Source organism: Schistocerca gregaria, chromosome X, assembly GCF_023897955.1.
Source record: "Schistocerca gregaria isolate iqSchGreg1 chromosome X, iqSchGreg1.2, whole genome shotgun sequence".
In the NCBI taxonomy this organism is placed as follows: domain Eukaryota; kingdom Metazoa; phylum Arthropoda; class Insecta; order Orthoptera; family Acrididae; genus Schistocerca; species Schistocerca gregaria.
Window position 1 is genome coordinate 695,308,597 of NC_064931.1, and position 13,973 is coordinate 695,322,569.

At 36.9% G+C, this 13,973-nt stretch overlaps 1 protein-coding gene across 1 annotated transcript in view; it reads left to right on the forward strand.

Moving 5' to 3' along the window:
• Positions 1 to 13,973, forward strand: part of LOC126298483 (sodium-dependent transporter bedraggled) — a 673,679-nt gene that overhangs the window by 611,709 nt on the left and 47,997 nt on the right. The window contains exons 11-15 of the mRNA XM_049989817.1: positions 923 to 1,070; positions 7,679 to 7,855; positions 8,382 to 8,539; positions 9,485 to 9,707; positions 13,206 to 13,486. Coding sequence (XP_049845774.1) covers positions 923 to 1,070; positions 7,679 to 7,855; positions 8,382 to 8,539; positions 9,485 to 9,707; positions 13,206 to 13,486 — 987 coding nt within the window. The remainder of the gene's footprint in view (positions 1 to 922; positions 1,071 to 7,678; positions 7,856 to 8,381; positions 8,540 to 9,484; positions 9,708 to 13,205; positions 13,487 to 13,973) is intronic.

Below are 13,973 nucleotides of genomic sequence, written 5' to 3' on the forward strand. Positions count from 1 at the left end.
TCAACTATCATTCTGCATTGAAAGTCTGTTAATTCCCATCATGTTTCCACCTTTACACATGAATCACCAATCACCTCAGTACAAATGACAGCTCTGCCACTGCGCTACCCTTTTATACCATGCGCCCACAATAACGACCATTATCTATGTGCATAATGCTAGCCCCTGACTGTTATCACCTCAGCGTATATATTTTTTCCAAACATTTATATTTATTTAAAGGTTTTTAGTAGTAATATCAAATGGCAAAGGTTGCAAAATTTACAAATATAACATTAGAAACTTTCTATTACTTAACAATATCTACTTCATATTGATAGATAACACATCCCCTAATTTTCATGGTGTGTAGTCAATACATGGTAACATATCAGTATATAAATAATAAAAATATACCGATGGAAAAATTGTCTGACAATCAGAAGATTCTACAAACATACACTCATAGGAAATATATGATTTACGTCTATTTTTCCCTGCCTCCAAATCTACCACATACAACGCACTTGGCTTTTTGCTCTTATTAACTCTTGCATGATGATCTTCGTCTTGCTTATTACACTATCTTTCACCTTTAAGTTCTCAGGTTTTCAAATCACATCTGGTGCATTCTGCAACAATCATTCTCTCCTTCTCATGCTCTCCAGTATGTCTCTCCTGACCCAGGGTTCTGGCTAACTCTCCCCATTTCCTAAATCTCGCCAGTCCTTTTCCTTCATCCCTCTTCCTTCCCTGTCAACACTTATGTCAGAAGCAGAAGCCACTGGTTCCATAAGCTTGAATAGTTATTTACCCTTTGTTCATGTTTTCTCCTGATGCCACTTATTGAGTTGATTTTTTGATATTTTTTATCCTCATATGCTGATTTCAGTGCATAGTAAGCTTACTTATATACCAAAAGTTGTATTTTTTATGTCTTCAGGGTGTCGGTGTAGCACTGTTAGCATCACAAGCTTTAATTGGAATCTACAGCATAGTTGGAGTGTCATGGATGTTCATCTACTTCCGTGACTCATTTATAACCAAACAGGACCAGTATCCGTGGGCTGTTTTTGAACAATATCGTCAAGGTAAGACACATCTGCCTTATATGTCTCTCTGTTTCTAAGATATTCATTAAGATCAGTGTTGAGAAAGTTGAGGTGGTAAACTAGTTGTAATACATAGAATCAATATTTGTGGGCTGCTACATGTGCACTCGCAAACCGTTTCCTGGTATATGTTCTTGAAGCAGTGTGCAGTAATGTTCTTGCTTCTGTGTCAAGTAAATGTGTCTGTATGTATACTGATCTGTCATGTTTTGCCCTTCTGTAACATACTATGAAGTGAAAGTGTACTGATTACAAAGCTTCCTATTTAAGATGACTCACTAAATCCATAACACTTTCATAATGGTCAAGTAAACTGTCCATGCATTTTTCATTTTTCTAGAACTTCTGCACCAGTTCACTTTGGGAGATGTCTTACATATTGCTCAACATACGATATATTTGTGAATGTTGTATTGTCACTCATTTCTTAAATGAAAATCTCCAATTCTCAATTATGGAGGTTTATTTAGCAAACAGTCAATGAATCAGAGTATAACTTCAGTACCCATGTGGTATTAAACTTTACTGTAGTTGAACAAACATAAATCAAACATGCACAGTGGAATGCTGTAATGGTACATGCTCACATTAATAATTTTATCTGCGCGCACACACACACACACACACACACACACACACACAGAGAGAGAGAGAGAGAGAGAGAGAGAGAGAGAGAGAGAGAGAGAGAGAAGAGAGAGAGAGAGAGAGAGAGAGATTTTTTTTGTGGGCTATTATGACGTTGTTGGATGAATTTTCCATTAAAATCTAACATTTCATCCACATCTACAGACACTTTCAAGGGTGATTGTAGCTTCTTTGAATCTTCTTGGAGAAGGATCCTTGATTCTCTTTTATATAGAGGACAGAGTTGAAAACATACTGGCTAAATATTGTCATTATTCCCAACTGCTTGAAAATGGGTGTACAGTCATTTGATTTGTTACTGGAAGATATTATTCGTACAGCCTTCTTTTGTAGGGGCAATGTGTTTTTGATTCCAGTAGAGTGTCCCCACAGCAGCAATCCATGTGTGGTATGGCTGTGGAACAGTGCATAATATACTGAGATTAAGTACTGATCTGTTATCACATTTGATCTTCCTGAGGAGATAAATTACTCTTCAAAGCTTAGGACACACATGTGCAGTATGTTCAGTCCACGTCAGCTTATTGTCAGTTGTGATTCCCAGGTGTTTCACACTACCGACATTGCTGTGGGTCCATAGTCAGCAAGGCTGCATAATATTTTGTGAGTTTTATCTTCATTTAATTTGATCTTATTTGCTTTGAACCACTTTTAGGCTACTTCAAATGAAATATCAGGTTCCTTTACTGCCTCAGCTGAATTTCTACCTTTAGTCATTAAAAGAACAGGGTATGATCATCACAACTTAAGTCACTGACAAACATTAAAAAGAGCAGAGGCCACTGCTGTGCACAGTGTTTAAGTGCCATTTCACAATACGTCACTCCCTGGATACAAACGCTCTGCCACCTGCCTCTTAGAGAAGATGAAGGGCAGGAAAACTTCCAGTTTTATGGATGCTTGAGCATTGCTATGTTTTTTATGTGGCTGTCTTAATGCTCTTTTTACCTCAGCAGGAGAATTACCTTTGTTATGCCATGCATTAGTGAGGTGTTTCAATTCCATATTCAGCAGCTCTGGTTCACAAATGTTCCTTGCTCTATCCAGCAATGTTTTTTTGATGCTTCACTTTTGTTGTGGGTGGTGATTCAAATCTCTCTTTAACAAAGACCCACCCACAATCTACACCAGGGCCAACGCACCACCAAAAACAAAAGTGAGACATCATAAAAACATTGGTGGATAGAGCAAGGAACATTTGTTAATCAGAGCTGCTTGACATGGAATTAAAACACCGAGTTCGAGTCTCGGTCGGGCACACAGTTTTAATCTGTCAGGAAGTTTCACCTAACTAATGCATTGCTTAACAATGGTTATTCATTCACTGGAGTAAAAAGAGCATTAAGACCACCACACAAAAATCGTAGCAGTGCACAAATGACGGTTGTGAAATTGAAAGTTTTCCTGCTTTTTGTTAAGTGCATTACTGACCACATAGGAAAAATCTTGGTAGAATGGAACACAGCAGTAATCTACAAACCCACCAAGAAGATACAGGATCATCTAAAATTGGCCAAGGATGCTCACAAACTGCTGGAGAAAGCAGGAGTTTATAGGACTCCTTCTGTGTAGTTGTGAGGAGGTATATATTGTGAGCTAACATCCAAAAGATGTTCAGGCTCACATGCAGTTCCTCTTTGTTGAAATATCTTGGCTCAAACTCATTGAGGGGTTGAATCGCGTGTGTCGCATTACATGCCCTAAATTAGACACTTGTGACCCTTTGGTTAAATTGTCTGGCTGATGGCCAGTTTGCAAAATACAGAGTTAACATAACATATAATAACAGTAATAATAATATCGGGAACTAAATTAACAACCCATAAATGATGCAGGCCACACAGTTGCAATTTAGTTAGAGTAATGTTTATTCAGAAAGTAAACTAATAGTGAAATTGGTCGTTTTTAGAGTTACTGTTACACTCAAGCATATATCCATTTGACACAGTTCGATTATTCACAATCTCATCACGAAATACAAGTTATCTATGGGAGAGTTCACACAAAGCATGCAGCTGCTCACCTCTCAGAGACTAAGTCCCGCATTACCACACAACGCAAAATCTTCTAAGCTGTTTCACTTCCTAGCTGTCTAAAGACCGACTGTCCACTTTTGCATCTCAATCTGAGCTGCACCCTTTCGTGTCTCCAGACGAACTGTCTACTTTCATGTTGCACCAGCACTCCCTCTTCCTGTCCCCGGCCGTGTTTCCCGCCCACTGAATATCCTTGCTCAACTGACAAGGACAGTTCCATTTCCTGAAGCCATCCATCTGATTGGCTCCAGCTTATTCTACATTATTTTACATTTTAACATATTTAAATAATCAAAGCTTATCCACTTTCACATTCTAAATAAAGTAACAATAATATCCATTGTTAAAGTCTTTTACATAAAACCAATACAATTTCCTTCTTAACTTTGAATGTCACGCCAGTAGCCTTGCACCAATGTGCTTTCTGATAAATAAATAAAAAACAAAAGTAACTAATATGAACTAAACTTTACAACAAATATTCTATTACCTAATGATTTAATAAGGTGTTATGGTGTCATCGTCCAATGTGTTTTGTGTGGAGGAAATGATGATCTGACGCTTAACTGAAAGTACTGGTAATTAAAATTTACTCTATCTTTTAAACAAATAAAGTTACAGAGTTGATATTTACAGCATTTGCGATTTTAATGATGCACTTCTATATGAATGCCAATCATTAAGGTCGACCAAAGCATTCAGATTTTAGCATTCAGGTCTTTCTTACAAAACTTGTTAATTTCACATTAACAGTAAATCCTAAACTATTATAGATGTGATCAATATTCAAGTTTTATTGGGATCACCATGAAAATTTATGGAGGATGGCAGATTAAAGGTTCTGTGACTTCACTCCATGCACTACTACAGAATTAAATAGTTTTCATAAATATTTCCCATTATTGCCAATCTTAGGTCTGCCATATTTAACACTGCTATGTCGTCTGCATCCTTTGTGACACACAGTCCTCAATGACAGGGTTCATTTCACAATTCCTGTAGGCTGACTCTTTTTGCCATATATTTAAATGAAACACAATGCTCATTAACTCGCAATATGGATACAACAAAAACAACAGTTAACAAACATCTATAAGAGCTCAGGGGCAACATGTAGGAGGGGAGAGACTGACTGATCAGCTGTTGTAGAATGTTCTTTGCGCCCAGATGACCACCACATTCACTTTGAAAGGACTCAAGTACTGGCAGCCACAAGAGGGTATCATGAAAGTCTATAAAGAGAGGCCACAGAAATTTTTAAGTGCCCTAGGAATTTCAGTAGGAAGAAGGAGAGCATGAAATTGTATGTCATCTGGATGCTGGTGCTGAAGATGATGTGTTTGAGGCTTCCACCATTGGGTGGACAACAGCCAGTTGTTACATCCAGGTACTCCAAACATGCGATGTCACTCCACTGCTCAGGAGTATATGTAAATGGAATTTTGCAGCACTCAGTAGTGAGCCAGGGTGTGAATTGGACACTCAGAGAAGTTTTGATTCCCATTGAAAATGTCCTTTGCAGATGAGGATGAAGTTTTGGGTTTTAATGGAAAATCCATCTACCGTGGCATAATAGCTCAGAGTATTCGTTAATTGTGATACACTATGAAACATTCATATTGGAAATATCTTAATACATGACAAACAATAATTTATATTTATTCTTGAACTAATGAAATATCCCATTTACATTATACAATAAAACTACACACGTGCAGAGTCATTCATGATTAAAAAGTCACTGATTGAGTTGAATGAATTTTTCAACAGGTATTCTTTTAATTTGCTCTTGAATTTAAGTGTTTTAAGAGCAAGAGTTTTGATGTCTATAGGTAGAGCACTGAAGATTTTCATGCCTGAGTAATTTACTCCTTACTGCACAAAGGTGAAGTTTTTCTGGTAACTATACAAATCCTGTTTCAACCTCATATTGTGGCCATGATATGTACTGTTGGCTTTGAAAAGGAGTAGCTTTTTGATGAAAAATACAAGAGAGAGGATATACTGAGATGTCACTGCAAGAACTTGTAGTTTCTGGGATATATTTCTGCAAGTGTGTCTCAGATGAACACCACTCATAATGTGTATAACTCTCTTCTCAGAAACCAAATTTTTCTTTCTCTCCAGGTACTGGAGAGTGTTGTTACCTCATTCTGGCTGTCAGCTACAACACAAGTTGTGTTCTTAGTTTGGGGATAACCACAATTTATCTGGATTGTAACAACAAGTACCTTCGTTTGTGGCTGATGTTACTAATACAAGCAAATTCTGTGGTAATCACCTTTGCAGTGGATAATTAAAGTCCTGGCCTTGGATGAATTTTTAATCACCATAATTTGGCCAGAAATGGGAGTAAAAGGAGCTGTCTGTAATTCAGGTTCACGGAACTGTATTCCAATGACCTGTGTGAAACTCCAAACATCTCCACTGTTTCATGAGTATGAGGTGTGTTCAAAAAGTAAGGTGACTTTATATTTTTATGAAAAAATATTTATTTATTCATGTTGTCCCCTTCAAATTAATCCACCTCAGATACAATACACTTGTGCCAATGCTTCTTCCAATCCTCATAAGCACTTTTCAGTACAGCCTTGAGTACTTCCAATGATGCAGTTTTTATTTCATCAATTATTGAAAATCTTCGTCCTTTCATAGGTCTCTTCAGTTTTGGGAACAGGAAAAAGTCACAGGGGGCCAAATCCAGTGAATATGGTGGCTGAGGCATGATTGTCATGTTGTTTTTGGCCAAAATATCTCTCACAAGCAATGATGACTGAGCAGGTGCATTTTCGTAATGCAAAAGTCATGAATTGTTTTTCCACAATTCCAGACATGTTATGCATATTTCTTCTCACAAACAGTGCATAATGTGCATAATAATGACCTTGAGGCAAAAATTCATGACCTATGCCACGCTAACTTAAAGAAAATAATAAAAAATATAAAAAAACAGTGAGAAAAACTTTGACATTTTTTCGGTCTTGGCTCTCCGGGATGCTTCCATTGAGACAATTGGGCTTTGGTTTTGATGTCATAACTGTAAACCCATGTTTTGTCACCAGTTATGACCTTTTTGAGCAAATCATGATCGTCATTGACATCATTGAAGAGCTTGTGAGTGATGCTCATGTGACGGTTCTTATGGTCAAAATTGAGAAGTTTTGAAAGCAAACTTCTCTGACACATGTCTCATGCCCAAAACATCTGAAAAAATTGCATGACATGAGCCGAATGATATGCCGACATCCTCAGCAACTTCTCCTACAGTAATTCAACAATTTTCTTCACAGTTTTGATGTTATCATCTGTTTTTGATGTGCTCGGGCATCCAGAGCAAGGTTCTTCATTAGCATCTTCTCGGCCATCTTGGAACAGCTTGTACCACTTGTAAAAATTTGTTTTGTACTTAGAGCAGACTCATTGTATGCCACTCCCAACATTTCAAGTATTTTAGAGCACTTGATTCCATTTTTCACACAAAATTTGATGCAAATTTGTACCAACATAACAAAAGAAAAAGAGAATCGATAATCAAATGTACATTGCTCACACAATTTGGAAAGTCACCTTACGTTTTGAACAGCCCTTGTATATGCATGATGGTATACATCTGTCGTATGTAAATGTTAAGCTGAGTAACTTCTTTGATAATATTTAAGAGTAGTGGGCTACAGCTCAATACCATGGCTCATATTCTGCCTCATTTTCAATTCATATTCATCACACTATTCTTTTACACATTAGTTAAAAATGTTAAGTATATTTCACACTGTCTTGTTAACTTGGCTGTCCCATTATTTTTTGATCTGATTTTATCTGTAATAGGACAAATTATTACTTTATTTAAAACGTAAACAATATTTATGAATAATGTAATAATTAAAATGTGTTATATTTTATTTCCAGAACCACAAATAAATGGTTCTCACAAACTTGAAGAAACAGTTCCTGACTACCTCAATGGAATGGTCCTTCAACGACAAAGTCTTGTCTCACCAGATCCTTCATTTGGGCACCTTAAATTCCAAGTTACGTTCAATTTGGCTGTAGTATGGATGATAGTATTTGTTTCTTTAAGCAAAGGTCAGTACACAAATTTCATTAAACAGTGTAACATATTTTGAAGATAAATTGTGTTGATTGTAACATTGCTCAAAAGGGCACAAAACAAATTTTGTACTGCACATGCTTAATAAGAAATAATCCTGTATTTATAAGAAGTAGACACAGTAAACAGAGACTGTATACAACAATAGCCTTCTATTTTGTGAATGGAAATGTTGGATTAATAATACACAGAATAGCAAAGAATGATATTATTTGCATAGGTGCATGATTTATTAGGATAATTGCTATGGTTTAGTCTGTGCAAGTTCATGATAGAAATAGCTTCAGTGATTACTTTGATTTACAGTCATCATCAGAATATCTATGCCGAACAGATAAGAGAACTTATACTGGTGTTCAAAAATATTTTGGTTTGCTGCACAGCCTCCTTACTCCAGTCTGATAGATTTTTATTTTAGTGTAAATGAATTACTTATAGAATCAAAGGCAAATGTCATCTAATAACTAAAGTGTTGTTTTTTTCTTTAAAATTTTCTTTCAGGCCTTAAATCATATGGCAAAGTTGTTTATGTCTTCTCATTGTTTTCTGTTCTTGGGATGTTGATACTTTGCACAAAAATTCTTGGTCTAACAAATACTTCATCTGGACATAAGGTTTTCCCAGAAACAGTATGGAGTGAATTTTTCATTAACACAAAGGTATGTACCTCTGAAAATAGCATTAATGCCTGACAGAACACAGTGCTTTTTATGCTAGGTAAATTTATTTTTTCTTTTACTACTGAATTGAACTGAAAATTTCTTTTCTTTTTTGTGAAATACAAAAGCTCTTGCATTTCACTCTGATTTATAACATTGCCACCTCATTAACTCACCAATAGTTCAAAGTGAAAAGTAATTAATATTAATAAAACAGTTTTCTGTGCCAGTCATTTATTTTGCTAATAAGTAAGTGAATGGACACAAAAACTGTGTTCTTGATATTTATCAACAGTTGCAGCCCTCATGATACCATTCTTTTATGGACAAAATATTCAGATTTATATTAAGCTCTCAGTATGTTGCAAACAATTTTATTCCTGCATATCTGTCACATTATAACAGTTAAAGCTGTTATCTAGAATAATTTAGGAATGAATAATAATCTAAGGACATACTGTCACTTACCGCACTGAGAAAGTATATTGGTACAAAATTGGTCATTGATCAACTCATAACTGAAAAAAGAAGAGAAAAGTTTGCTGCGCAGAAGTGTGTAATGAGAATAATATGTGGTTTCCAGCTATTGTGCATAATGACAAGAGCCTCAGAGTACATTTTCTCCCTTATGATGTTTGTTGCCAACATCATTAGAGTTCAAAAATGATAGCAAAATTCTAAATGAAGAAGTTATCTACACAGTCCATCACTCAGCCTGAGAGAGATTCACAGTTATATTCATTGTTCATATTTACATAGATTTGCTAATGTACTGAAATACAGCAAGCAACAACTCTTGCTGTAGTCTCATGAAAGAAAGAACTTGTGCTAATTGTACTCATATGCATATGCACATATATTGACAGTAAAATTATTTGAATGCTTTTCTTCTTTTTTTTTGGATTTGCAGTTCATATTTGCCATTGTGTATGATTACTTTTTCAGTGCTGGGTGGCTGCTACAACAGAGGTTTTCTATACATGGGGTTTGCTGGGAGCTGCAGTTATGCAGATTACATCTCATAATCAGCACAAACATCTCCTTCATCGAGACATCAGCATTGTTATTATTGTCACACTTGCAGTTTTACTGCTCTCAGCATTCCTTGCTAACACTTGTGTTGAACTGCTAGCAGCTAGCGGCTACACCTACATTCCAAGTTCATTTGGTAAGTAAATGTTCACTTGTGCATGAATTTGTACAATACACAACAGCACTGAATAACGACAAGATTTTTAACGAGCAAATGTACTGGAGAATTGTAATTTCAAGTCCTTGCTACAGTGGACAGTGGATATCATACAGCTAAGAACAGTTTTCAAATAATGGAAAACCCAGTATGAATGTTGTTATGAGGTAGCCCATATTACACTGAGGTGACAAAAGTCCTGGGATAGTGATAGACACATATGCAGATGGCAGTAGTATCACATACATGAGGTATTAAAGAGTATTGCAGTGGCAGAGCTATCATTTGTACTCAGATAATTAGTGTGAAAATGTTTTCGGTGGGGTTATGGCTACATGGCAGGAATTAACAGACTTTGAATATGGATTGGTGGTTGGAGCTAGAGGCATGGGATATTCTATTTAAGAACTTGTCAAGAAATTCAATATTCTGAGATCAACAGTTTCAAAGAGTGTGACTAGAATACCAAATTTCAGGCATTATCTCTTACCGGGGACAAAGCAATTGCTGATGGCTTTCACTTAACTACTCTACATCTACATCTACATCTACATACATACTCCACAATCCACCATACGGTGCGTGGCAGAGGGTACCTCATACCACAATTAGCATCTTCTCTCGCTGTTCCACTCCCAAATAGAACAAGGGAAAAATGACTGCCTATATGCCTCTATACAAGCCCTAATCTCTCTTATCTTATCTTTGTGGTCTTTCCGCGAAATGTAAGTTGGTGGCCGTAAAAGTGTACAAATTGTACTGTAGTCAGCCTCAGATGCTGGTTCTCTAAATTTCCTCAGTAGCGATTCACGAGAAGAACGCCTCCTTTCCTCCAGAGACTCCCACCCAAGTTCCTGAAACATTTCTGTAACACCTGCGTGATGATCAAACCTACCAGTAACAAATCTAGCAGCCCGCCTCTGAATTGCTTCTATGTCCTCCCTCAATCCGACCTGGTGGGGATCCCAAATGCTCGAGCAGTACTCAAGAATAGGTCGTATTAGTGTTTTATAAGCGGTCTCCTTTACAGATGAACCATATCTTCCCAAAATGCTACCAATGAACCAAAGATGACTATCCGCCTTCCCCACAACTGCCGTTACATGCTTGCCCCACTTCATATCGCACTGCAGTCGCTCATGGACTAGTGATAGCAACAGCATTTATGTAAAGTTGTCAGTATTAACAGACAAGCAATACTGCATGAAATTAGTTCAAAAATCAACCTGGGATGTAGAACAATTGTGTCCATCAAGACAGTGTGATGAAATATGGCATTAATGGGCTATAGCAGCAGACGAGCGATCAGAGTGCCTTTGCTAATTGCATGAGATCACCTGCAGTGCCTCTCCTGGAATTGTTATCATATCAGTTGGACCCTAGATGACTGGAAAACTGTGGCCTGGTCACATGATTCCTAATTTCATTTGGGAAGAGCTGACGGTAGTGTTAGAGTGTGGCACAGACTCCACAAAGTCATTGTCCCAAGTGGTCAACAAGGCACTGTGCAAGCTGGTGGTAGCTCCGTACTGGTGTTGGCTGTGTTTACATGGAATGGACAAGGTCCTGTGATCCAACTGAACCAATCATTGGCTGGAAATGGTTATGCTCAGCTACATGGAGACCATTTGCAGTCACTCATGGACTTCATTTTTATGGATGACAATCTACCATGTCACTGGGCCACAACTGTTTTTGACTGGTTTGAAGAACATTCTGAACAATCATTTATGGGACATAATCAACAGGTAAGTTTGTGCACAAAATCCTGTGCACTGACACCACTTTCACAATTATGAATAGCTGTAGAGGCAGCATCGCTCAATATTTCTGTAGGAGACTTCCAGCAACTTTTTGAGTCCATGCCATGTTGAGTTGCTGCACTACGCCAGAAGTCATAAATGAACAGCAGAATGTACAGAATAAATTTTACAACATCTAAAGATGTTGTGCTAAACAATCATCACAGAAGAAATGGAAATAAAATAGTTTATTCCTACCAAAGTGACAGTTGTATTGTATCTTGATCCAGTGATATGATTGTGATGACAGTGTAGGATCTAGAGAGTAACTGTCTCATTGGGAACAAAGTAAGGGAAAGAGAAGATTCTAAGAAGTGAAGTGAAGATTCAGTGTATGGTATTTGGAAAGTAGCAGCAAATGTCAGACCAATTGCAGAACACATTTTGAAACACACAAATGAGGGATGCTGGCAGCAAAAAATGGTCTGTAATGAGGAGAAAGAGAACTGAGCTAAAAGTGACCAGAAGATGGTCAGTTTGGGGAAGCAAAGAAATGCACATAGATGTAGAGGAAATAAAAAGAGAAGCATATGATCATTTTTGTGTGATCATTAGGGTGAATTGTGAGGGAAGAATGTGGAATCAGTAATATCCAGGTGCTGCAAAAAACAACCAGATGCTTGAACAAAAAACAAATCACCACTCATTGGAAAATTAACTACTGATTGATAGAGAAGCACTTATAAAATATTTCTATATGTGTCTCTTCATTTTTCTTTAGAGTTGCCAGATGCTTGCTGTCATCACAGTGTGCAAACATCTCCCCAGATGAGTGCAAGTAGATACTTGGTCATGTATATACACCTGTCCACTACTTAACACAGTTTCCTAGATAAGTGAAGTTCTGTCCGTGCCAAGTATTGTATAATTTATTTTGTTCTATCAGTACCTCGTATGTAAAAGGTGTAGATGAAGAGCTAAGTCCAGCAAAACTAGTGTCCACAAAACACTGACCTCTATGACAGTGAAGTTAAAGTGGAGTTCTTATTGTTGTGATTCGTCAGTGGCAGCTGAGAACATCCTGTAACAGCGGATCCTATTTATTGGTGACCATTCATTCTCACAGACATTTCTTAAAGAACTGTGTATGGATACAGCAGAATGGGTGATATTCATTAAAAATGAGGTGCTTTTTAGGTTCAAAAGATTAATGTGATACACAGGGAACAGCATTGAAATTGAGGACTATAGTCTGATGGGACTTCTGAACAGTCATGACTCTCTCATATTTTGGAAATAAGTGAATTCATCAGAATGCTGTTACTTATGTTGTACCATTGATCAATAGAGAGTGTAAGGTGAAAACCAATCTGTTATTCCAGCAGTTTCATGCATCCAAAAATTTCATTACTATTGTTATCTGTATGTCAAGTCCTAGTGGTGTGTTGTTGGTTGTGATAGTAAAAACAACAATGACTGACTTGACATAGTGATATAAAAATAAAGGCTGTTGTCACCAAGAAAGTAAATTTATGTCAGTTTCACTTGACATAGTATTGTATCTTGATCATGAATGTAGTCATCATGAACGTAAATTTGTCAGTTTTGAAAATGCTAGTGGAAGTGAAGCTCAATGAGTGTGTGAAATCAGTATTTTAACATAATTATATATGGACTGTCATGTGCTAAATTTAATTTAGTTTTTTAATTTGTAATTTTTTGTTATTTTTCACAGAACAATTAGGAACTGTGACATTCCTTCAAGCTGAAGGTGCACCACCGCACCCAATATTTGCAAGAACGCCTGTGCGCTACATGTCTCATAGCATATTTATACTTGGGTCACGTGTTCTGCTTCCTGGTATGGATTCAGCAAGGGAAAGTGGTTATCAAGTGCTGAGACTAGCAACAGAATTAGCACCAGCAACATTTGCACTTATGGGCTCTGAACGAGTCTCACCTTTTTGGGCAGTGCTCTTTTATTTTGTTTTGATAACATTTGGAATTGCTCAACAGGTAAGGACAAAAACTAAAATCTAAGATGTTTATCACTTTATGCTTCAAAACACTTACTTATTCTCAGGGTAAGAGGTGAATTACAAATAGAAACTTTGTTAGCTCTCATCATACAAACTGAAACTGACAAAACCACAGTTGACCATTTCATTGATGGTGCTCACCTTTGGCTTTGTCTTATTAAGTCGTGCCTCTCAGGATATTGATGTAATCAATTTTTTTTATTGTTCCCTCAGGCCAGTAAAATCCATTGGACAATGCTAGATGTATACACCTGGTTCTTTTCAAAATTTTGTTTAAATAATACACATGCAGAGCTACATTTTATAAATCTCACCAAGTAAAATGAAGAGATACAGGAAATGTCAGGGATATGAAATGAAATAGATTTGTGTTAATAAAGGCCTTTGCACATACCTGTAACTAATTCACTTTACCTACTTCATTGCCATTGCTAATTTGTGTCTCTTCTCTTGATCATTGTAAC